The sequence below is a fragment of the Lynx canadensis genome, chromosome D2 (genome assembly GCF_007474595.2).
Source record: "Lynx canadensis isolate LIC74 chromosome D2, mLynCan4.pri.v2, whole genome shotgun sequence".
In the NCBI taxonomy this organism is placed as follows: domain Eukaryota; kingdom Metazoa; phylum Chordata; class Mammalia; order Carnivora; family Felidae; genus Lynx; species Lynx canadensis.
The window spans coordinates 6,540,219-6,565,244 of record NC_044313.2 but is presented as its reverse complement, the minus strand read 5'-3'; the positions used below and the strand labels follow the sequence as shown (position 1 = coordinate 6,565,244).

Sequence of the window (25,026 nt, the reverse complement as noted above, 5' to 3'; positions counted from 1 at the left end):
ATGTTTTCACAGTTTACCTGAAATTCACACGTAACTTAGCATCCTGCATGTCGCTTGGGAACCCTGCTTGTAGGTCACTACGCTCGGGGATCATTGGTTTTGGCTGCAGGACCCAATCTTACCTGACTGATACGTGGCCCAAGGAAGGGTGCCTGTGTCAATCTGCATATTCACTATCAGCAAGGCTTAATTTTGCCCTTACTTTCAGATTAAAGGTGTACCAGTTCTTCCTGTGCCCCAGCAGGGTGTCTGTGGTCCTAGGCCACGGGGGTCAAGAGACTGTAATCGTGCTGAAAATGCAGATTCTTGGCACTAGCCTAGAATATGGATTTTGAATCTGGAGATGGCCGGAGACGTTTCACAATTTCCTCTGGAGATTCCGAGACAAATTAAAGGTCCAGGGGCCCGAGACTGCAATTCAACTTTCTCTAAGTTTGCGTGGGTCGCAGACTCATCCTGCCTTTGCTGTTAAACTGGCTTGGTCTGATGTGCAACAAGTCAATTCCATTCTCCTGTCCAGACCTCGCTGCTCGCATCTGCAGAGGGATGGGGTGGCCTCAGATAATCTCAAATCTCTCTTCCAGCTCTGAGAGTCCAGGACGGAGTCAGTAACCCATGGCCTTCCAAGGTCCAGCAAGCAAAGTAAACGAGCGAGGGCGGGTAGGTGGAAGACACTGGGTCGTGGAGGGACTGTGGCAAATTGAAGTGGTCTCTGTATGTTCTCCTCTCTGCAGGTGGAACTCCAAGGGCCCTAGGCACATCGGCCATACAGAGAACTGTAAACGTTTCTGGCAAGATTTCTAATTTTGCTTCGGAAAATAATGTGTGCCGTGAGTCACTAAGCAATTTATGATTGGCATTTCTCTGAAGTCATCATGTGTGCCGGGGAGGATATTTTAAGTGCAGCCTAACCTACAAATTGGAATTTGTCTTAGAATGGAACGGGCTGCGTGTGAATATGAACTTTAACAATTAATGGCTGACGCAGCAATAGTCTGGAGATACTTCATTAAACATTTGTAGCTTTGGTTTTGCAGATTAAAAACACTAAAACTGGAGCCAACAACATTATTTCAATGTCTCAAACACTCTGATAAAGCATTTTAAAGGCCCTGTCATACTAGTTATTGTACCTCTGTGGCCTAAAGCTAAACAGTTTAGTGTGCTGGTGCTATGCCTGGTGTTGGTAAAAACGGATGATCAGATGGGACACTAGCCCCCGAGGAGCTCACAGGAGGCAGGAGGTGTCAGGAGAGACTTATTAGAGATGATACCTGAGATGAGTCTTGAGGAATAAGCCAAGTGAGGAAGGGAAAGGTATTCTAAGCAGAGGAAAAGCACCAGTAAACACAGGCTTCTGGAACAGCTTGTTGAACAACCGTAAGCGGTTCATTCATTCAACAACACTTTCTAAGTGGTGAAAGCATCAGGTACTGGGGAGCCAAGTAAACACCTGAGAGTGCTGATTGGTTACAAGAACTGATACCGACAAGGCAGAGCAATCCATAGATGATGAAGTACACCCCGAGCTGGGCTGAGAGCTGGGGGGATAGGGAAGGAGGAGGAAGGCGACACTGATACAATACAAAACCAAATATAAATAAGCTTCTTAAAGTGTGAAATTCTGGAAGTAATGATCCATGTCACCACAACATTAAATTTCAATCACTTACATCAGAAACAATAACACAAACGCAAACACAGATCACTACAATGTCTGAACAGAGGAAAGAAAGCAATTAACAAGCCACTTCAGAGCTGGAAGAATGGATCCACCTTCTGTAACTCACATGGGCCCAATTCTCCTGCCCTGAGGCGCTCCCCTCCCTGACTGCCCACTTCTCGCGGGTTCTAACCCTGGGCGTGGCCTCAGGAAATCCAGTCCCTTCTCCAGTTTTCACGCCACAAACGGCTGCTGAAAGTCAATGGTCCCCCTCACAGCCTGAAGAACCCCTTCTGCTCCCGGGACCCTTTTGGCAGTGACCTCTCTATGCCGAATTTCTGGGTCTCTCTGTATCATTGCCTCTTACCTTTTATAGGCCATTTCCAGCACATTTTTCTACTAAGCAACATCAGCAAGGGTTCAGGAAACCTACTTCTCAAGAAGACTACAATATATTGAGTCCTGAAAAAGAATTACTGCTGCCTCAGAAAAATCCTTCTTACGAAGAATATACAGACTTAAAGATTATACAGAATTAAAGATTACTGGAAGCTAAACTCTAAATGTGTTTAAAAGCTTAATAAAAATGGTATTTTATAAATAATGCATACTCAGAAAGAAAATTGGAAAATAAACTTTAAAGAACAAATTTTAAATCTCTTCATCTGATCTCTCAGACGTGTGTTTATGGACACACAGAAAAAGACATGTTTTAAAAATTAGGATCATAACGCATATTTGCTTTTTTAAAATGTTATCATTACCATATCATGCACCAATTTACATGTTCTTGAACATTCCTGAAAAAGAATAGTTAAGCATAAGTTAGTGGTATTATATACCAAAAGAGTCACCAATCTTCCTAATGCTAGATAAGTTAAATTGTATCCAATTAAAAATTTTTTTTAATTTTTAATGTTTTTATTTGAGAGAGAGAGAGACAGAGAGGAAGAGAGAGAGAGAGAGGAGAGAGGAGAGAGAGAGATAGATGAGATGCGAGTGGAGGGACAGAGAGACAGGGAGACACAGAATCTGAGGCAGGTTCCAGGCTCTGAGCTGTTAGCACAGAGCCTGATACAGGGCTCCAACTCATGAACTGCGAGATCATAACTGAGCCGAAGTCAGACGCTTAACTGAGCCACCCAGGGCGCCCAATTGTGTCCATTTTTTTACTGTAATAAATATTACCCTGCAAATGGGACTACAAATACAAAAACGATAGCGAAATCAATACAATGCCTACAAAATGTACTATAGTATCTAATTCATTGTTAATATAATTTGTAAGAATGTTTTCTTACATTTGAAAACAGTTGGTAAGTGGAGCTTCCTCAGTCAAGGACGTGTGAATATGCACATAACGGCGTTATCAGAGCCTAATGTGAGCTACAAGTTAAGAGAGCCAAATAACCAGCAGGTGAAATAATTTTTCAAAAAGCTCCCAATATTTTACAGCAATTGCGAAGGATGTGGCCATATTTAAACTACGCTTGATAGGACATTAGATGCGGAGTTTTGAGCGTAAAAGAGCTAGCATCTCCCAACCTTTCACACGGCCCTAGCTATTTCTCTACCTCTTGACTACTTCCAACCCACTGGCATCGTCTCCTGTTAGTCCGTTAGAAATGCAGAATCTCGGGGCGCATGGGTGGCGCAGTCGGTTAAGCGTCCGACTTCAGCCAGGTCACGATCTCGCGGTCCGGGAGTTCGAGCCCCGCGTCAGGCTCTGGGCGATGGCTCGGAGCCGGAGCCTGTTTTCCGCTTCTGTGTCTCCCTCTCTCTCTGCCCCTCCCCCGTTCATGCTCTGTCTCTCTCTGTCCCAAAACTAAATAAACGTTGAAAAAAAAAATTAAACAAAAAAAAAGCAATGCAGAATCTCGGGCCCACCCAGACCCTATTGAATCAGAACCTGCGTGTCTACAAGACCCCCAAGTTGTTTCCTATGCACGTTAACGCTGGACAAACCTTGGATCACCCAGAAAGCCCTTTGCTAGCTCCCTGGGGCCTGACAAATAGCATGCATTCCGCAGATGCTCCACGAGTCACTAAGCAAACGAGGGACCTTGCAAACACTGGTGAGGTGCCATCGCCTTTGAAATGCATCCCTTTAGCAAAGGCGGAGGGTCGTCCTCCCCACGGAGCCCCGCCGCTGCTACACTTGGGGCTGCACCCACACCAGCATGTGATGCTGGGGCAGGACGCCGAGCCCCTCACCTGGGCACCGGGTCTCTGCCTCACTGGGTCTGTCTGCCCCTCGCCTGGGCACCTGCTCTCTCCTTCCCTGGGGCTGTCAGCCAGTTTGTAAGCTGAGGGTCACTGACGGCTGGAAAGGCGGGAGTGCTAACGCTTGGCCACTTATTTCACGGGAGCCCGGGTTAAACGGCCACCCTCACCTCCCCCGCCCACGCAAGGACGACCTCGGCGGAAACTGACATCCCAAAGCCCACGTCCCGAGAACTGTTGGCCAACAAAGATGAAAAGCGTGCAAGGGGTGGAGCCTGAGAATCAGATACCGCGAGAAAGTGGTCTCCTGAAGAGGCTCCGACAAGCGCAGGCGCACTACAGCTCTCCGCCCCTGCCGCAAAGGTGGCTGCCACTGGAGAAGGCCGGAGCCGGGCCGCTAGCATAAAGCTCGCGAGATTTGGACGCGTCACCGTACCTCCTTCCGGTCAGGAACCGGAAGTGCAGTGAGCGGGGCGTCTCTGGCGCGGGCTCTGCTGTGGCACCGAGCCGCTGGCCCGGTGCTGCCGCGGCTCCTCGGGTCCCGTTTTGCCTCGCCTACTCTGGGCCGAGGTGATGGGGGACTCCAAGGAGCTGGGGCCGAGTCGCCGCCGGCCGGGCCGCTGCTCGGGGAGGGCTCAGCCTCCTGTCCCAGGGAGAATCCGAGGAACCTTCAGCACAGGTGAGTCCGCCCTGGGGCGGGACCTGCCGGGCTCCGGGAGCTTCGGGCCCGCTTCGCCGGGGAGGGATGTCACGATTCCTGGCGGCTTCGGGTGCCTTCTCCGCGCCTCCCGGGCAGTCCCCTCAAACGGAGTGGAAGCCGCGTGTCTGTCGTCAGGTATTCGGGGTTTTTGCGGGCAAGTTACTCCTATCACAAGCAGTTCTGGCTTTCCACTCGGTTGTAACCGAGAAGTGAGTTAGAGACGATCTCCGCTCTCAAGGAGCGATCCCGTAAATACGTGGTTCCAGAATGTGACACAGTCATGCAAAGCTGGAGGGCAAAGAGAGGGTGTCGGGGGCTGGGGGGAGCTCGCCGACATGGGAAGGAGATAATCCTGGAAGGGTTGCAGAGTGTCTGCCGGGCCGAAAAGGGAGCGCGTGAAAGGTTAGTGAAATCGGACACTGAGCTTGCTTGGGGGGTGTGCGAGTGAAGAGTGTGAGGAATCCCAGCGCCTTCCTATGAAGTTAAAGGTTGAGAGAGTATGTGTAATCAACTGACGACTCAGTTACCAAACGTTGCTTGAAAACAAACAAAAAAGCCCCAGGGATGCCTGGCTGGCTCAGTCGGTAGAGCATTTGACTCTTGATCTCTGGATCCTGAGTTCAAGCCCCACGTTGGGCGTAGAGCTTACTTAAAAAAATGAAAACAAAAAAGCCCCAGATACCGTGTAACAAGCTACTTTCTAAATGATATTCAGGTGAAAGTAATACATCTTGAATAATGAGCAGAGATTTTATCCAATCTCACATTTCATTACTGTAACACTATTGACTCTTCCTTGGTTCCTGCTTGACCACTGTCTTAGCTGATAACCGTAAACATTATACTCATTGACTCTTGTTTTTCTTTGAAATTATGTGAAAAACAGCTAAGTAAATGCTTGCGTTTCTTGCCATTAGAAACATGTAGCACATAGTCTTGTGAAGCCTGACGTGGTGGGATTTCTTTTTCTTTTTTTTAAAGGTGGCATTTTAAATTCTTAGTAGTGTCATTAAAGTTTCATCCAATGTGTTAATTAGGGATCATTTATTTCTTGGAGGCAATGAAGTGAAGAGCCGAGCTGTGGTGAAATACTCTTCTGCCCCTCCTCGAACAGCATTTGCACGCCTTGAAGAGAAAACAGACTTGAAACTCCCACCTGCCAACTGGTTGCGAGAGAGTGCCAAACTAGGGCCGGCAGGAACTACCATTCTTGGCAATAGTAAGAAAAGCAAGCCATTTTCAAGGTAAATATTAATCAGTGGCGTTTTTACCTGTCTCCCAGCACCCCCCCCACCCCCGCCCCGAACTCTGATATTTGCTTTTTCAGTTTAATTTGTAACGCTCATCATCTTGATGAGATTTCCCTTTAGGAAAAGGTTGTGTTTGACTTTCAAAGTCCTCTTCCCCCTCCTAGAGGGCTTATGTTCCAGTCTGAAGATATCAGTTGCGAATACTTCTTTCGGGTCTGCATCATGTTCTCAACAGATCTCAGTTTTAGCCACTAAAATTCAATCAGCTGTTTTATTTTTAGCCAGTCTGCCTACCTTTTGACTATGTGGATACCAAGCATCAGGGGTGGCACCTGAGGAGGAAAACCCTTAACACTACCTAATCTGTCCTGGGGAGTTTTCATTAAATGGTACTGGATTATTTGGTCTGAAAAAGCCTGATGTAGAAACCCAGCATGTTGGGTGACCTACACTCTGACACTTGCTGAGTCAGTTGCTGGAAATTCTGCTGATGGTATTTAAGGGAGAGAGTGGCCTGGATTCTTACAGAGAAACCTCTACTAACATGTAGACTATTTAATGTGTAGGATTCTCTATTTTTCCTCTCTGTGATGAACCGTAAAATATGTCCATATAACTACAGCAGAGCCATAAATGCATTAATACCTAATGAGTTCTGGGGCGCCTGGGTGGCTCGGTCAGTTAAGAATCTGACTTCTTGATTTTGGCTCAGGTTATGATTCCCTGGTTAATGAGATTGAGCTCTGGCTCCACACCCAGCCCAGAGGAGTGTAAGATCCTGTCTCCCTCCCCCACCCCCTTTTGTCCTTCCCCCTGCTGGATTTCTTTCTCTCTCTCAAAAAAAAAAGAAAACCTAATGAGTTAGTAGTTTAGAAATCATCCTAATGCCTCAGAAGGTAAAAGTTGTGTTCGCAAAATGTTGCAGCATTATTTATACTAGCAAAAATTTGGGAGTAGTCCAAATACCTTCCTCTAGGAGAAAGACTTAATAAATTATATGTCAACACAATTAAATATTATGAAGTAATTTAAATTTTAGTTACATCGATTGTGTGCAAACAGTGCATTGAGTACTTTATATGTTTATCTCTTTTAATTCTCAAAACAGCCCTTTGAGTTAGGTTCTGTTAACTGATTTTTAAATGGAAAAACTGAAGCTTAGAAAGGTTAAGTACTTGCCCAGCCTGCATGGTAAATCATCAGCATGTGAAATGAGGTGGTCCTAGGTAAGTATTCTGAACCTCTGCCGCTTACTAACTGAAATGTGGCGACCTCAGCTGCTGTTCAGACTTAGAGATTATAGATGTGCCTCACGTGGTACCTGACACAACATTTTTTTTCTTTTCTCCTTCTGGCTGAATTAGTGTCAGGTTCTGGTTTTTTTTGTTGTTGTTGTTTTGAAAAAGTAGTATTGATTGTATATCGCTAGCAACACAATCCTAGAGACTAAAATCCTGATAAATGTTTCTGTTTATATTTTTCTTATCTCCCCACCTAAAAAAGAATAGTATCTTAAAGTGTTTTTGTTTGGAGGTTTTTTGGGGATTTGTAATTACAAAAAAAAAAAATTGTTAATTTTTTTCTAGATGTTTCCTATTGCTTCTAACAATGATTACTATATTCTATCAAATCTAAGACGTGATTAAGTCACATCATTGTTCTGTGTACCACTAAGAAGGAAAGGCTACTCCACTCTAATGGCTTTAGGCAGACTGATTTCAGAGATGGTAAAATGTGGAAAATGTGTATCCTGGGAGTGATGAAATACTGTATTATAAACTCGTACTTATGTCGTCATGGGCATGACGGTTGTGGCCTTTGTTCCCCCCATTAGCTTTGGAATGGCGTACGACTTTATTGATTCTGTGGGAAATGATGTGGACGTCGTTTCTGACTCTGAAGTAAGTGTCTTTACTGGGGACTGTAGTTGGGGTGTTTATGCCCGGGATTTGTAGCATGCTGTGTTCTGTAGCCTTGAAAAATTACTGGTGAAATAAGGTACAGTCATCTGATTATCGAATATCTCTTTTGTTAATAAAGTCATGCTCGGCCACCTCTCCTTTCAAAAAGGAAGGAGCAGCGCCCAAACACTGGCAGTGGCAATAGTGATATTGGTGGTTGTATTTTATAGTAGCAAGTATAGGTGATTATAATGTTTGGGATGATTTATATAATGTTACCAATTGAGAATTAAAAATGGTACTTAGAACAGACTCTCCCACTCCTTAGTTGGGTGGTTTTATTTGATATGCTGAAAGCCTAGGTCCTTGTGAAAGTGTGACCTACACCCTTAACTTTAGGAAATTCTTTTGTGTAAAAATAAATCTTTGACTGTCATTTACATTAATGTAGCATGACTGGTAAAGTGTAGGTGATTGTGTTTGTAAAGCTCTGTCTTCTGTATGTTTGTATTTAGCTCTTCGTGTCCAGTACAGTTTGTATAACGTTAGGGGAATGAAGTTTATTATGCTTTCAAACCATGAAGATTTGAAAGAGCTCAAGTCACAGTAATAAGGTCTTTTTCTTAAACTGTCTTCTCTTAATTTTTCAAAGAACATAAAAAAGCTCCTGAAGATTCCCTACAGCAAATCCCACGTGAGCATGGCCGTACATCGCATCGGAAGGACTCTCTTGTTAGACGAGTTAGATATTCAAGAGCTCTTTATGAGATCGTCTCAGGTAATACTTTTTTGTGGAAAAACAACCATTAAAGCATTATTTTAATCCAAAGAAAGGCTTGGGTGGGCACGCAGTCCAGCACTTCGGCAGCTAAGAAGTAAGATGTTGCACAGAATGTAAAGAAGCTTTACTAAAGAAAAAAATAGAAAAGAGAGTGAACGAAGAAGAAACTTCCTGGTAACCAACAGCCAGGAATCTTGCAAGGAAAAGGGAGGAAGCCAGTGAAGAAAGTTGTGAAAAAAATGGAAATTTAAGGGAATAGTTAAAATTTTTGAAAGATCCTTTGATGTGTCCATTGAAGAGATTCTCATGAAACATGACTGCCAGGAAATGTGAAAAAGGTTAGAAGTTCTTCCAATGAAGACATAGTTATTGGAATTAATTGGTTTGCTGAAAGCAGAGCTTCTCAAACTGTACCTTGATAAATGCCTATTCCCAAACCCCCCATGTGTTGATGGTGGATACTTTTTATATAAAGCGTAATAGCAATGTTTCAGTTTCTCAAGGCTTGCGGTCAGTTTCTGTACTCAGACTGTTGGCCGTTCAGTCTGTACGTGTATGCTTGCTGCTGGTCAAGCTCTCGAGACGTGACAGTAAATCACAGTGGTCGTTTGCTAGCAGCTTAGAGTTTTGGTGTTGCAGACACATACACAGATAATTTCAGTGTGGTATACACACTGGGGCTTATTCCAGGTACCGAGGAACGTGTTACAAAGAAGAATCACTTGTCTTAGCCTGGCTCACAGAGAAGAGAAAGACAGATTTCCCAAAAGAGGTGATAGACGTTGAGTCTAGAAAGATAGTGTTTGAGTATGTGTTTAGGAAGTAGCATTCAAAAAATAGAGTATTTCCTGTAAAAGAGTGGTGGCTGACAGATTGTTTTGACTACGGGTTTGCTGTATTTATCGTTTTCTCTTGTCACTCAGACTGGTGACTGGACGTGGCTGAAGGAGTTTTATCAGAGACTTATCGATCAGAAGTGGCAGAGGAAGAAAAAGAGCAAAGAGCACTGGTATCAGAAGGCTATTCTTTCCAAGTTTTTATATTACAGGTACTTGGCGACTTGTTTGCACTTCCCTTAAGGAAGGGGAAACTGATCCGAAATTTAATTTTAAGCTCGTAAAAGTAATAATTGAAGTTTTGCAACTGGGGTATTGTTGACATTGCAATGTCTTGTCTTCCTTTTTGTAACGGGATTTATACTTGATCGTGGACTTTGGGTTTTAAAAGCTGGTAGACTGTTCCGTGAGGTTAACTTTAGTAACCGTGCGATACTTTTCTTCTGACTGGCCAGTATCAATGGCGATGGAGCTGCTCAGCCCGTCCCCTCTGCTGCGGAACAGCAGGGACCGTCCAGTTCACATCAGGCCACTGACTCCGATGGGGCTTCCTGGCCAGCCCCCTTTGAAATGCCTTCTTCAGTCTCTGAGGATCCCAGTGCTTCCAGTCAGGTTAGTTAGTCCTTAGACGTTAATTCGGTAAACTCGTTTAAGAAGACAAAACCAGTGATCTTGTTAATAAAAATAGATGAATGGGAGTAAAAAAAAATGCTCTAGTTTATGGCCTAAAATTAATTAGGAAAAATACTTTTTTTAGACTCTCAAGACAGAATCTACCAAAAATACTATGAATGGCTAGATCAAATTTTTTAATTCAAAAGATTTAAAAATTTTTACCAGCATTTAAAGTAGCTTGCCAGTATGTTTATCAGTACCAATTATCTCCTGGAAGTCCTGAGAGTAGTATGTAATCTGGTATATCTTACACTTTAGATTTATAATAATGCCTGTGAAATATTGAGACTCACAGGCCTGTTTGTAAGTGAATACTGACCTTCTTATCTTAACTTGTAGATTGTTAAGCGTCAAACTGCCCTTAGGATTTCCTGGATGAAGTTCCTGCGTTAACGTTGTAAAGCTTTTAGAAGGAAGAGAGAGTAGGGTGTCTGTTTTGTGTCTTATTTTCTGGGATTCTTCTTATTTCTTGTTTAGTCTTTTTTACTGTGTCTTATCAAAGAATAAGGTAACTGCAGAGATGTAAACTGTGCATGTCTGTTTTTAGGAAAATGTACTCACAAGGTTGAAGAAGATAAAGTAGGATTTTTAACGTGGTAAATTGTGTTTTTTCTCTTGTTCTATACTCCCAGGTATTGAACTTATTTGTCCAGATTGGTGCTATCCTCCCAAACTATAGGGTACAGGAGGCAAATAGATTTAACTTGATGTGAGTTTTAGTAGGTTTTAAGATGGAGAAAGCTAATTAAGCTATGTAATGTATTTAAGTTTTTTCCAAAGGCAGGCAAGCTATAATGAAAAGGAAGGAAATCATTACCGTGCAAGTTCACATGGTGCTGACTTCCAGGAGGTGAGGGTGTTGTGTACATGAGAAGGGGCTGGGTGCTTCGTGCCAGCAGGGTCCCATGTTCTGACCTGGGTAATGATTACATGGATATTTTGTCTGATAGTTAGTCCTTCTACCATCGGATTTCGTTTATGCACTTTCTTGTATGTGACTGTATTACACTGACAGAGTTTTTGTTTTTTTTTTTTTTCCAACATTTATTTTTTTTGGGACAGAGAGAGACGAGCATGAACGGGGAGGGGCAGAGAGAGAGGGAGACACAGAATTGGAAACGGGCTCCAGGCTCTGAGCCATCAGCCCAGAGCCCGACACGGGGCTCGAACTCACGGACCGCGAGATCGTGACCTGGCTGAAGTCGGACGCTTAACCGACTGCGCCACCCAGGCGCCCCCTGACAGAGTTTTTAAAAACTCATCGAATGTTCCTTGACTTCAAACCCCACACGTTACAAAAGGACCACATAACGGAAGTACCTAATCTGCTACCCATCTGCTCGTCTCCCAGCCTCCTCATTCTGTCCTTCCCTTGTTTAAGGCTCACTGTGAAAAGTCAGGGAAGCTTTTGAGAATCTATAGACTTGTATGTGGAGGAAGCGAACTGGCATCTGCTTAATGCCTTTTACGCCGCGTACTCTGTGCCGTGTGTATCCGTATGTGTGTACGTGCACATTTTTTTCATCCTTGGAGCTTTGTGTGTATTAAGCGTTGGTGGTATCGTCTTACAAATAAGTAAACCAAAGTTTGTACAAGAGGATGTTCACCCGCGGTCACAGCTGGTGACATCTGAGTGAGGATCTAAACCCTGAACTCTCTGACTTCAACCTTGCAGCAGCACCCCACACAGCATCTGTGTGCTCCACGCGTGTTTAGAAGGGCCCTGGGAGCAGTAGGATTATCCGATTATCCTGGCAATGGCGTGGTCCTGAGCACTGCTAGCCTGCCATAAAGATATTCTTTGACAGAATATTTGATACGATATTACACTGCCTAAATTTCAAATTTAGAGATTTTTGTTTGTGAATTCTTGTTCCCAAAACGAACCTTGCTAGTTTGAGGCCTGTGTTAAGCAAGGATGGAGTTAAATAGGTGTCTGGGTGGCCTTGGAGCCAAACTTTGATTGAGAACGTTATAACCTAGAGCCCGGACTCCCACTAAAGCTACTTACTACCTGACGAGTACAATTTGGGGATTTGGTCCAGAGGTTGATAACTTGTCTGGATAAACAAAAAAGTTTTGAAGTTCTTTTGGGACTCATGAAAGAGATTACAAGACACAGCAAAAGCAGTGGAGGTTCTCCCCCACTCCCACCCCACCCCAACCTCACTGCGCTTGTAGTCGAGTATACGCACTTCACGGGCAGGTGCTGAGCCGATGAGCACACACGTAGGTCAAGAGGTAAATTCATAGAACAAGCAGTGCGCGTGGCACGTAAGCTTTCCGATCTTGGGATCTGTTGCGGCATTGACGGTAATGCTTGAGGCAGTTGTCCCCAGTGGTTGAAATTTGAGTGGCGGACTGAGTTGCCAAAGATTCCTCTGCCTTAAATTTTTTTTTTTATATTCCACAGATTGTATTAAGAATAAAACGTATTCAGAGATTAAAGAAGTTTGAGAACATTGGGTTTTACAGAGGGGAAGTTGATTTTTCTACTACAGAGTCTCTTAGAGGCTTTTTTTTTTACATAATAGGCATTGTTATTCTCCAAAATCAAGCCTGTAGTGAGCGGCAGGCTTCAAATCCTCTGGAAGTTCTTCACCGAATATCCTAGGGACTCGTATTCTGTGAAGCACACATTAGACAGCAAAACTAGAGGCTGTTCTGATGACGATGTCTCCAGGATAATACTGCTGAGGGTCGCCTGGCTGGCTCAGTCAGTAGAGCATGCAACTCTTCATCACGGGGTTGTAAGTTCAATCCCCATGTTGGGTAGAAAGATTACTTAAAAAAAATCTATATATCTATATATCTATATCTTTATATGGCTGAGGGTGTTTTGTTTTTTTTTTTAATTTTTTTTAACATTTGTTTATTTTCGAGAGACAGAGTGAGAGCAAGGGTGGGGCAGAAAGAGAGGAAGACCCAGAATCCAAAGCAGGCTTTAGGCTCCGAGCTGTCAGCACCAAACCTGACACAGGACTCGAACTCACAAACCATGAGATTATGACCTGAGCCGAAGTCAGATGCTTAACCAACTGAGCCACCCAGGCGTTCCATATGGCTGAGGTTTCTTAAATACTTTAAATTCAGTAGAGATGGGGTGGGCTGAAAGAGCAGTGGTATTCAAATTTATCCAAAAAAGAGAAAAATGTTAAACCTTTGAAAGCTGCAAACAATCTTTAATCTTTATTTGAGATCTAAGTGTGATTGGCTTATTAGAATAGCTGTAATACTTAAGAGCTGAAGCAAGCCACCCAGTGGTGAGAATTAATGATTTGTAGTAGCTTTAATTCACAAAAATAGATTTGAGGTTTATGTTTTGAATGTTTAGGTAATACTCTTTAAAAGTAGGCCGTTTGTAAGAAATGATGGCAGTGGAGTCACTCCTATCCTTGCACTTTTCACAGGGAAGTGAGCCTCTTGAACCCTCATACATAGTGGGGCATGTGGCCTCAGCACCCAAAGAACAAAACCTGACTACTTTATTCAATGACGGGGAGAACAGTCAGGTATGCTTTCCATGGTGTCCGAATCGAGACACCTAATCCCCAGTCTACTTTGCCATTTAAAAACTAGTCTGAATTGGAATTTGTAGGGGGAAAAATCCACTCGATCCTGAAAATTGCTTTCTAAACATCTCTGTGATCTTCTAGCTCTGTGACTTTAATTTACTTTGTCTCCTTTATCTTTTTCTAGTCTTTCTGTGACTCATGGGGGAAACTATGGATCTCTTGTTTACTATGTAATAGTCTTTCCCATTTTGTTTTAAATCAAAGGGTCTTAAAAACGATTTCGTTCGGAACATCTTATGGACATTTGAAGATATACATATGTTAGTTGGCTCCAACATGCCTATATTTGGAGGAGGCAGATACCCAGCAGTCAGCCTACGTCTCAGGTAAACCAAAATGATACTCCTTTAGAGTCTGTGTTTCATCTGCTTTCACTAAATCTCTTTGGGCATTATCACCTTTCTCTGGGTTTTTTACCTTCCTCCTGGGCCCCATGAATTGAGATGGGCACGGTAAGGAAGAGGGGTGCTATCATCAGCAAATGCTGAAAGCCCTGTAGCTGGGTTTTCATTCCAGTCCTTAATGAGTGGAGTCGGAGATCTGTTGCACAGGCTTAGTCTTCTGTCTGAATGTATAACTTGTAAGAATAGGCTGTCATTAGTTAAGGGGATAGTTTACCAGCTTCCTACTAACTGATGGTGAACACTTGAGTTAGTACTCCGGAGATATTTTGGCCAGTGTGAATTATAACTTGGGCATTATTATACACGGGTGGTTAGTCTCTCACCTCAGGTTGTATGAGGAGCGTGCTGTAGGCTCACAGTCATCTGCTATCGTATTTACTTCTACTCTTAATGAAAACTTGTATGGATTCCTGTTAGAAACTCAAGCGAAGCTTACGGAAAGATGTTAACACGCCACGTGAGCTACATGTGTGTATCTCATCGGAAAAGAAAGCGTATGTGGCATTTTTCATCTGGGGAGAAATGGTGGAAGTCAGTCTCAGATGGTTTTATTATGGAACATCTCAAACTGAATAATTGGAATTGTGTATTTCTAGGGACAACAACAAGCCGATTAATGTGCTAACTGGAATTGACTATTGGTTGGACAACTTGATCTGCAACGTACCAGAGCTTGTGATGTGTTTCCATGTAAATGGAATTGTACAGGTAAGTAAGATACAGTGTGACTTTTCTAATTTTCTCTCAAATGCAAATGGGTGTGGAGAGTACCTCGCCAAATTTCCCGAGGCCCTTAAATACCAGGCTGTCTTTTCAGCAAGGAAGATGGCTGTAAATAAATGAATGAGCGTTTTCACATTTGAGTGGGTGATAACAGAATTCCAGATATTACAGGAGTATAATTTTACAGGTAATTTGTGGGAAGGTCATCATACGTGGAAACCTACATCTGTAATCATAGATCTCTGATTTTAACGCCAGGCACTCATAGTAGTTAATTACCTAAAAGTGTCTGTACAGTGGAGATATTTGTACACTGAACAGCTATCTACTCCGTATATGTGGAGTTTTAAGGAAAGACTACAGCAATAGTGTGTAAAATCAATTGCTTATATAGCAGATTGTTACGGAGCTGGTGGTATTTATGAGGCACTTTATCCCCATTGCAAATGTTGGGGGAAAACCACTACCCAGAAAGGTAAAATACTAATGGGAAATAGCAGGGTGCAAAGGAAAAGATAGGAGACCATCGATTATGTGTTCGAAGTGCAGTACACACACAGAAGCCTGGGTGGTCGGGGAAGGTGAGATCACTTCTGTTTTGGTCTAAAAGAAAGACTTCCTGGAAGAAGTGGCCTCTCAACTGGGTTTTGAATGATAGCGCCTCGGAAAACAGGAGATGAATGTTCTAAAAGACTAATGTAAGGTGTAAGTAAATGAAGGGATTGATGATAAATACAGCTGGGGGACACAGGATGCACATAGCAGAATGGCAAATAGATTAGAAAAGCTGGGGTCAAATGATGGAGAGTCCTGGATTCTGAGTTAAGAAGTGTGGGCTTGGTTCACTTAATAATCTGGAATCTGTGAAGGCTTTGTGTCTGGGAGGTGAAATTCGTTGTGTTGGAATCATAATTTGGAGAAGGCACGAGAAACAGACACAGAGGACTTGGAGACAAGACTGGGGAGCCTCGCGTTATCGTGAGCACCAGGATGGACTTCTACTACAGAGGGAATACTCAGAAGTGACAGCAAGAATGGCTAGCATTTACTGAGTACTTGTTTTGTTCCAGATACCTTGTTAAATGCTTTACCTGCATTACTCATTTGATCTTAGGTGCTTGAATACCATTATTCCCTCTTGATGAAGAGGGAGACTTGAGGATCAGGGCGCTCAAATGAGTCGCCCAGGGCCACATTGCTAGTAAGTGGTGGTGCCAGTATTTGAACCTGTGTCTGGCTGAGGCCATCCTTTTAACCATTGTGCTCCAACCCAGGGGCCTGTTAACATACTTGCTTGGGTCCCTCAGTGTATCGGGATAGGTGGGATCTGTGTATCTGTCAAAGAAAGGAAAAGAAAGGGGGCGCCTGGGTGGCCTAGTCGGTTCACGTCCGACTTCGGCTTAGGTCATGATCTCAGCGTCCGACTTCGGCTTAGGTCATGATCTCACGGTTCGTGAGTTCGAGCCCTGCCTCGGGCTCTATGCTGACAGCTTGGAGCCTGGAGCCTGCTTCAGATTCTGTGTCTCCCTCTCTCTGCCCCTTCCCCGCTCATGCTCTGTCTCTCTCTGTCTCTCCTCTCTCTCAAAATGAATGAACGTTAAAAAAAAAAAAAAGAAAGCAAGCTTGTATATGATTCTGATCTGCACCCTGGGTTGGGAAACACTGTACCATTACCCTAAATGGCAGCCTTTAAGGAGAGGCTGGGCAGGAGGGGGAGGTGCGTCAGAGGGAATCCCAGAGCCTGGGGACTGGAATAATGGTGGTATCCTTGTCTGAGATGGACATTGAATTGGTTTAGGTGAGGAAGGGGGTCTCTCTGCGATCATGTGTTCTGCTTGAGGAAAGCATCGAAATGTCCGTGAGCATTTGAAGTTGCAGGCTTTAGAGAAGGTGGGCTAGAAAGAGAATCTGAGGCGCCATCTGCTTGGATACTGTTGAACTTCATCACCATGGGAATCTTCACCTCCAGTGTTGGAGCCTTTCCCCATGTGGGTGAAAGGGAAGGGGGCATTCAGAGGGAACGAGATCCCCAGTAGCACGGTGTACAATCCAGGAGAAGAGCATCTTAAGGAAGGAAATTACAACTTGGGGCTTTAGGTGAACGAGAGGGATGAAAACCAACCTTGGGAGACTGTTGGTCTTATTTTCCAATTGCTTTGGAGTTTCTTCAAGTGTGGTAAGAGGCATTCAGGGAAGCGTGAACAGAAGAGAAGCTAGAAAAATGGAGATCCTTTAAAAGTCGTGGTAGTCGTGTCCCACGCAGCCTGTGCTCTCACTGCTGCCTCCCAGCCCCGTCTCCCTGTCTGCAAAGGGGTAGAGTCTGTAGCCTCAGGGAAGAGGACGGTCTACCGGGGAGACTTTCCAGGTGAGTCTAGTGTCTGGGGGGGGAGAGCTTGCTGGGTGAAGTCCGCCTTGTCTGCCACCCTCCCAGGTGAAAACCACTAGGTGGAGAGAAGAAAGGGTGTGCTATGAGCTGCTGCACGTGAGGCCCGGAATAGGATCACGCCTAAATCTGTGGTTCTAAATCGGTGGTGATTCTCCGCTTGAGACTCACTCCTGTGGCAACCGACGGCATTGCCGACAGGTGGGTCCCATTTCCTTCAGAATGCTGGAGCCGTAAAAAGATTGAGAACCAGCGGTTGACATTCTTCCAGGCTGCAGAGATCTCTGACTGCAGGATCTATGTATTTGGTTCCTTTTTAGTAAGAGAAGTGTTGCCGTCTAGGTGTTTTTCTGAAAATGTATTCTGTGTTTTGCAGAAGTATGAAATGATAAAAACAGAAGAGATTCCCAATTTGGAAAACTCGAACTTCTCTACGAAGGTCATAAAAGACATTGCACAGAATATTTTATCGTTTCTGAAATCTAATTGTACCAAAGAAGGACATACCTATTGGCTGTTTAAAGGTAAACGAATTCTTGAATGACCAATAATGATTGAGCGACTCCAGTAAACTGAGGTTTGTTTTCCTTTTCAGCAAGTGGGAGTGATATAGTGAAGCTCTATGATCTCACTACTCTTTGTGAAGAAACTGAAGACAAGTACCAAAATCCGTTCACAATGCCGGTGGCTATTCTCTTATATAAGTGAGTGCTTGGAGAAGTAAACTTAATTGAATTTTAAGGTGTATGGCCACACTATCTAGGTTAAATTCTTTAATACCCTTTCGGTTTTTGTGGCTTAAGAGACGAAGTATGCGTATATGTATACAGACTCTGTCAGTGTCCACTTGTAGGGGATGAATGCCATATTCAAAAGACACGGTAATGGTTTCTTGTATTTCTCATACTATTAGAAGGTAGGAGGAGTATGCTTATACTTGAATCTTGCAGAGAATGAGGAATGGGTGTGAAATGATACAAATATTTTTCTAGGGTTGCTTGCAACATGATGATGAAGAAGAATCAAAATAAGAAACACTACGGAACTATTAGAACATTGCTTCTTAATTGTGTTAAGTTGTTGGACAAAAGCAGACATCCTCAAGTAAGACTAACATTTACGTGTTCTTTGAAAACAGTCTAGCATTCTGATAGAGAATTGTTGGCTACACATTAAAGCTGCTAAACGCATAGTCTGAACTGCCCCATTACGGCAGCCAGTAACCACATGTGGCTGCTGAGCACTGAAAATGTGCTTCATCTGAATTGGGATGTGTTTTAAGTGTAAAATACACATTGAATTCCGCATGTTGTGTGTACACGTTGCATGTTGAAATGATCGTGTTTTGTGCAGTGGAACAAATACATTAAAATTAATTTCCCCAGATTGATTTTTTATAATTTAGGCACTAGAAATTTAAAACTTCCTATGTGGCTGGCTTCCATTACATTTCTCTTGGATAGCCCTGTTCTCTAAATTTAGGACTCCCGTAATTTTCACTGAGTAGTGCTGTTTTTTCCTTTTGTCTTACCGCGTCTAGAAGGTAGAGAAACTATTTTACGGTATTTACAGTATCTTTTAAAAGATCCATTTACACACGTGGACCTTGTTATCACTTTGTTGTGTAAATTAGGTTCGCACTCCATACTTAAATGTACAAAGCCTCTCTCAAAACAATCCTTGAGCCCTGTGCCCCACGATTTCCCCATTCTCCTTACCCTCCGGTGTCTGAGTCCGACAGCAGCTTTGTGGTTTACTGCTAGTTGTATCCCATTTACATTAGAAAAAGTTGTGTCACGTGCACTTTTTTTAAAGGCCCAAGTTAATTTTAATTGTCACCACATCCAGTTTGACTATAAAAGTTTATCCTAGAGACTAAACCAAGAGAAAACTTTTTTGAAGAAAGTGGCAAAATAATTTCTGACTTAAATATTTAATTGATGGAGGTGGTGATATTTTGTGGAAATTGGATAGTTTATGTGAAAGTTGGAAACTGGTGTTAACATTATTGAATGTGATCAAGAATTAATAACAACTAATAGAGTGGAATAATAATGGTAATACATAAACACTAATTTTACAAGATGCCCGGATGGACTTTTCCTTCATTAAGCTAGTGGAGGTTTTTTCCCCCTAGAACCAAGGATCCTGTAACATGTATTAGTTGCTTATTAAAACCCTTATTAATTCATAGCTTATAAAGAGAAATTCTGGTTTCTCAGTTAATGTGGAGTGTTCTCTTGCTAATACTTCAGTTAAAACACTACACACGTGAAAACTTTTGTCACCAGTTGCCCCCTTTTTTAAGACGTGGGCTGGGGATGGAATAATTTCGGGAAATAAACATACCAACCCAGGAAGATTTTATGGCAGACCTTTGACTTGGGACCAGTTCTTTCTGAGTGTAACGGTCTGGTGGAAAAAGCCTGTTGCAGACCTCCAGAAATCTATTAGTACAGTAGTAACATTCATTCTGCTTTAGAATGCTCGGTTCTGATGACAATCACACACATTTCCTTTTGTTTTTTTTCTTTTTGTAAGATTATTGCTTCAGCCAATTACATGCTTTCAGAACTTTTTCAATTAGATGAACCTAAAAAAGAAGAAAGTTCAGAATCTCCTTTAAATGAAAATTCTGATGAAAGTTACAGTGAAGAGGAGGAAGAGCTGGCAGACAGCGATGAAAATGGATCCTATGGCACCGGTTCTGATCCATCAGATGATAACAAAGCAGTAGCTATCATTAAGTCTGTTGGAGAATTGTCAGTTCCGGAGAAATACAAATCCATTCATCAAATCCGAGTAAGCGTTTTTGTTAAAGTTTTACCAGTGGTTAATGGGATATAGCTAGCCTCTCACGAGAAGGCATTACTTCGGGAGATCCTTTATGGTCCAGGGTCAAATTTGTAATTGCCCCAGGGTAACTGATCCAACATGCAGACCGATGGCAGGCAACGTGCAAATCGCACATCAGTATACTAATTTTTACGTAGGAGACTTTCCTTTGCAGTGACCAGCAGGTAGTCATGTCTCCTCACTAGGGTCTTCCTTCTCCGTTTCTGGGTTGCTGGGAAACTGCATATATTGCTTGGTGAACGTAGAATAAGTAGACAGGAGGTGGCTCATTGGTCCATTTGCGAGGAACCCGGTACCTTATCCCAGGGCTACAGGACAGGACTTTTTCAGTGACTGGACCATGTCAGCTCGATTGAACGTATCTCTGTCCTGGTCAAGGTCTGGTAGACTCAGTGATTGGGCCATGTCAACCAGGTTGGACATATCTCTGTCCTGGTCAAGGTCAGACAGACCCTAACAACTTCCCACCCTTCGATTTCTGGTGATGTGGATTGCATCGACTATTCTTCTACCGTCAGTCTTTCTCCAGACATTAGAATGAAGTTTCTGTTTTCTGAATCATAACTACCTTCCAGTCCAGCCTGTGATCAGATCCAAGTCAGCCTTAAAAGACACTGGCTATTCGCTGAACTGAGATACGGTCCTATTTACAAATCATCTCTTAACGTAAGCTCAGAGTTTAAACTTTCAGGTGGAAACTTTACATCCGGGAAAGCTTTTAGAGGACCTCGCTGTCCCCATGAAACATTGCCTAGCTCTTTGACTTCCTGCACTCTCCCTCTCCTTTACCTTCCCCTCACCGCCTTTTTTTCCTGCCTCAAGCTCGTCAGGATCATGCCCAGTGGAGGCATCTGCCGTTGCTTGTGCTCAGCACGTCCCGGAAGTTTGCGTGGTTGCCTTTTTCTAAGCCTTAAATCCTGATGAAAGCGTCGCTCCTTTCAGAGACCTAGACCACTCTAGCTAAAACCATGCTGTATTTTTCTGTCCTTCATGGAGGTAGTGACCTGTCCCTGAGGTTTGCGTTTGTTTCCTTTCACTAAAACAGAAGCTCCCTGTAGGTATGGACATTCTTGTGTCTCCTGTGTCTAGAACACATAATAGGTGCTCCGTAATACTTGATTAAACGACTGTGGGAAAAGTTACTGTCCATCCGAGTTTTCTTGCACTTTCAGCTTGAACTCCACAGTAGAATGAAAAAACTGTTTTCTCTGATTATGAACAGAACTTCTGCAATCAATAATTTTATGTATTTGGGGAACTGCGTTGTAAAGACCCTGGATTTATGGGTCTTTTAATTAAAAGATTTTAAGTAGATGATAATTAAAGACGTAGTGATACGTTAGTTGACTTTTTTTTTTATACGTAGGCCGTGATTTTTATTGCTATCCGAGGCACTCAAAAATACAGTCATGGTATTCCTGTAAATGTGTCTTTAGTGAGCCTTGCCTTATAAACGTACTGTTTGAAGTACAGTCAGCATGGCTTCCACGCCTCCGTTTCAGCCTCCTGTGTCTGTGGACAGATTACTTCACATCTGTGCTCGCTGTAAAATGAGACAGTGATTCCAGCGTTGCAGGAGTCCCCAAAAGTGACCTGCCTCGCAGAGGCCCCTACACGTACTATCACTTAGTAGATGTAGGTCATTAACTGTTCTGCTCCTACTTAAGCACATAAATTATACGCCGAGACCACTGGCGATCCTCGTTAACTTACTGCCAAATTGGGGTACTGTTAACTGCTTGTTGCCAAGTAGCCGTGCTGACCAGGGGCCACATTGCCTCTGAGATGGGTACGTGTTTACCTAAAACATTACGTTCTTGCTGTGTCATAACAGAATTATGTTTAAAACTTTAAGAATTGAAAAGTCACATACACTTGGGAAGATCTTTTCATCAGGCAAGATTTTTGTTGATGCTTGTATCAATTTAATGTGCAGTTAAGGCGGTACGTTACCTCACGAAGCTGAATACGTAAGCAAATGTTGAAGTTATTGACGTGTGGAGTTTTAGTAATTCCCAGGAGCCGAGAGCTGTGGAATTTGTCATGGGGGCGGCCTACTAATCACTGAAATGTCTGTTTCTGAAGCCCAGTTGCACCTTTCCGGTTTGCCATGACACCGAGGAGCGCTGTAGACTTGTGCTCAGCTATGTTCTGGAGGTAGGCCTTCGTTTGGTCTCACTGTTTCGGTGAACTTGCACTTGATATGCACATAGCACTTGTTTGTTGGTGACTAAAGTCTATTTTCAGAGTGTAAATTTTCCTACATGTGTTCAGTGCCTTGTATCTCGTTTATAGTTGACCTTTCATTATGTGTGTGATAACTGTTTCTCCTTGCTTAAAGGGGCTAAAATCTGTGGATAGCAGCATTAAAAAAGAAAGCGACCTTCCTGCAGCTGACCCCAACACCCCGATCCCATTAAAATATGAAGATGAGTCCACAAGGGGGGGTCCTGAGGGTCTGGAGAAGCAGATGGCCTTGTTTTTGGACAAAAGTAAGTTGGATTGATGTGCAAATAAGGACTCTTGTATAGAATGGTGTACTAGTCCTTTATCAGTGGCAGACTTCTGTCAAGGCATTCATTGAAAGGAATTCAGGAAAAGGATGCCATGTGAATGGAAAGTAGGGGGAAATACCGTTTCATTCAAAGTATAAAACAGGATAATTTTGATCCTTCATAGCTACTCCTAATAAGTTCTGCTCCTTCCCCCTGCAGCAAAGAGCTGATGCCTTCGGCCCAGTAGGGTTCTCCTAAGAAATGACTTCAGTTAAAGCAGCTGAGTGTTGAAGAGCAGACTTAGGAACCAAACTGCCTCGCTTCAAATCTTGGCTTTGCTAGGGCAAGTTCCACTTCTTTGAGCCTTGTTTTCTCTCCAACTGGAGACAGTGGTGCCTGTTTTAGAGGGTTTTATATGGATCAAATGAATTAATACATGTCAAGTGCTTAGAGCCTCGGCACATGTAAGCCCCATGGAGTTGTTGGCTGTTGTTACCCTGTGGTTCTTGAATAAACCAGAAAGGTCACTTATACGTTGTCTGGTTGGTTCCTCAGGGAAGTCACTTCAGGAAGAGCATGTGGACTTTTGAAAAGTCTGTTTTGTTTAAAAAATGTTTTGGAAGCCTGTGTGTATGAATACCAAATGCTTTCCTGACTTTTCTTCTCTTCATGAACATAAGTTGTAGGTGGGGAAGTAAATTTATTTCCCTAGCGTTTATGTAGTGCTTGCTGTGTGCCAGGCTTGAGCCCCTCTGCAGTGAGAACACCAGGACTTGAGACATCACTGCCTTTTTATGGTATTTTTTTTTTTTTTTTTTGCAATGCCTTTTCTTCCTTCCTTTCTCCCCACCTCGGCTGTTGAAAATCCTGTTGATGTATGTTCGAGATCTTTACGCTCCCGTCTCTAGTCAGAATTGATTCTCTTAAACACTTTGTCCTTGAGCACTTAATTTTGTCTTCTGCTATAGTTAGTTGTGCCGAATGGTTTTCTGCGCGCACACCAATATGGTTGTGAGCAAAGATTGTGTCTTCTTCATCTCTGGTGTTCTCACAATACCTCAGATGCAGAAAGTTCATGCAGTAGCAGAGGGAAAAGAAATTCATGCATTAAAAAAAACCATAATAGAGATTGTGCCTTCATTGCTTTGAAAGACTTGTGTCGTTGCTGATCGAAAAAAGAGAAATCTTGAGGCTGAGAGACTGGGGAGGGAGGGTTCCTGCAGCCATTTTGTTTTCATCTCTGTACTTGCACTTAATCGATTTTTGCTGTGGTTTATGTTAGCAGCCTGTCTGCACCTTTACTCTGGGAGATCTTCAAGGAAGGAGGCCATACAACAGCATGTCACTGTTGCTGGTGCCTAGGACAGTGCTTGGCACAAAAAATGACCATTTGTTAGATGAAGAAGATAGTAATAGGCTGGACTTTAAGTAAAGAGTGTTCCTGGGAGAGGAAATAGTCCACTGCGGGGGGGGGGGGGGGTGGAAAAAATAGGCCTCTGTGTAGGCAACAAGCAGTAACTTGACTTTGGCCGATGGGTAGTAGGGGTGGAATACTGCGGAGGAAGACAAAAACGTCCTGTAGAAAGTGGGGCTAAGGCGCATAGACAGGATTTAGTAAGTGGTGAGAAACCATTTCAGTGTTCTAGAAACAGGGGTTCCACCGCAATTAAAGTTTGTTTTAGAAGGGTAACTTTTGGGGCGCCTGGGTGGCGCAGTCGGTTAAGCGTCCGACTTCAGCCAGGTCACGATCTCGCGGTCCGTGAGTTCGAGCCCCGCGTCAGGCTCTGGGCTGATGGCTCGGAGCCTGGAGCCTGTTTCCGATTCTGTGTCTCCCTTTCTCTCAGCCCCTCCCCCGTTCATGCTCTGTCTCTCTCTGTCCCAAAAATAAATAAACGTTGAAAAAAAAAAAATTAAAAAAAAAAAAAAAGAAGGGTAAACTTTCTGGCCGGTTGGCATGTAGACTGGAGAAAGGACAGGCCAGTCATGAGTTTAGTTAGTGTGACCCTGAAAGAGAATGACAGAGTTAACGGCTGCAGGGAGCAGAAAGCCTTCAGAAATCCCAATGAGGGTCCATTGAAACACTGCCATTATACTCTATTGTTAAGTAGTAAAGCACAGTATTTACCGGTCTTGTTGTAGTTATGGTACCTAAGCCTGGACCGTTTCTGTCAAGAAACAAATTATTTTTTTATGGTGAGACTTAGGTTCAAATAAAACGTGCTGCCTTCTCTCCCCCTCTCCTGTCCTAGTGGGCTCCCTTCAGAAGGGTAATTATTCCAGTCAATCTGGAATGATCCCTGGTTCTTGGCAACATAAAATGAAACTCCAGCTGATTCTCAAGTCATCAAAGGCCTATTATGTTTTGTCTGATGCTGCCATGAGTCTTCAGAAATACGGAAGAGCGTTACGATACATTAAATTAGCTTTGCAGAGCCACGGTAAGTCACTGTAAATTAATATGTTTAATAGGCATTGGGAGGGAGAACAGAAAAGCCATCTGAATCACAATGGAATTTCACTCCTGTTTCTGTTGTAAAACTTAATTTTGAAATAACTTTCTG

The 25,026-nt window shown here is 43.3% G+C and overlaps 1 protein-coding gene across 1 annotated transcript in view; it reads left to right on the top strand.

Annotated features, from left to right (window-relative positions):
* The first annotated feature begins 615 nt into the window (after window positions 1-615).
* EDRF1 (erythroid differentiation regulatory factor 1) overlaps window positions 616-25,026 on the top strand; it is a 43,434-nt gene continuing 19,023 nt past the window's right edge. Inside the window, 18 exon segments of the mRNA XM_030335472.1 lie at window positions 616-660; window positions 1,874-1,979; window positions 4,337-4,565; window positions 5,624-5,830; window positions 7,671-7,737; window positions 8,390-8,515; window positions 9,442-9,566; window positions 9,810-9,966; window positions 13,440-13,541; window positions 13,809-13,930; window positions 14,605-14,716; window positions 17,491-17,638; window positions 17,710-17,818; window positions 18,107-18,218; window positions 19,656-19,916; window positions 22,056-22,127; window positions 22,312-22,462; window positions 24,715-24,903. Coding sequence (XP_030191332.1) covers window positions 616-660; window positions 1,874-1,979; window positions 4,337-4,565; window positions 5,624-5,830; window positions 7,671-7,737; window positions 8,390-8,515; window positions 9,442-9,566; window positions 9,810-9,966; window positions 13,440-13,541; window positions 13,809-13,930; window positions 14,605-14,716; window positions 17,491-17,638; window positions 17,710-17,818; window positions 18,107-18,218; window positions 19,656-19,916; window positions 22,056-22,127; window positions 22,312-22,462; window positions 24,715-24,903 — 2,440 coding nt within the window.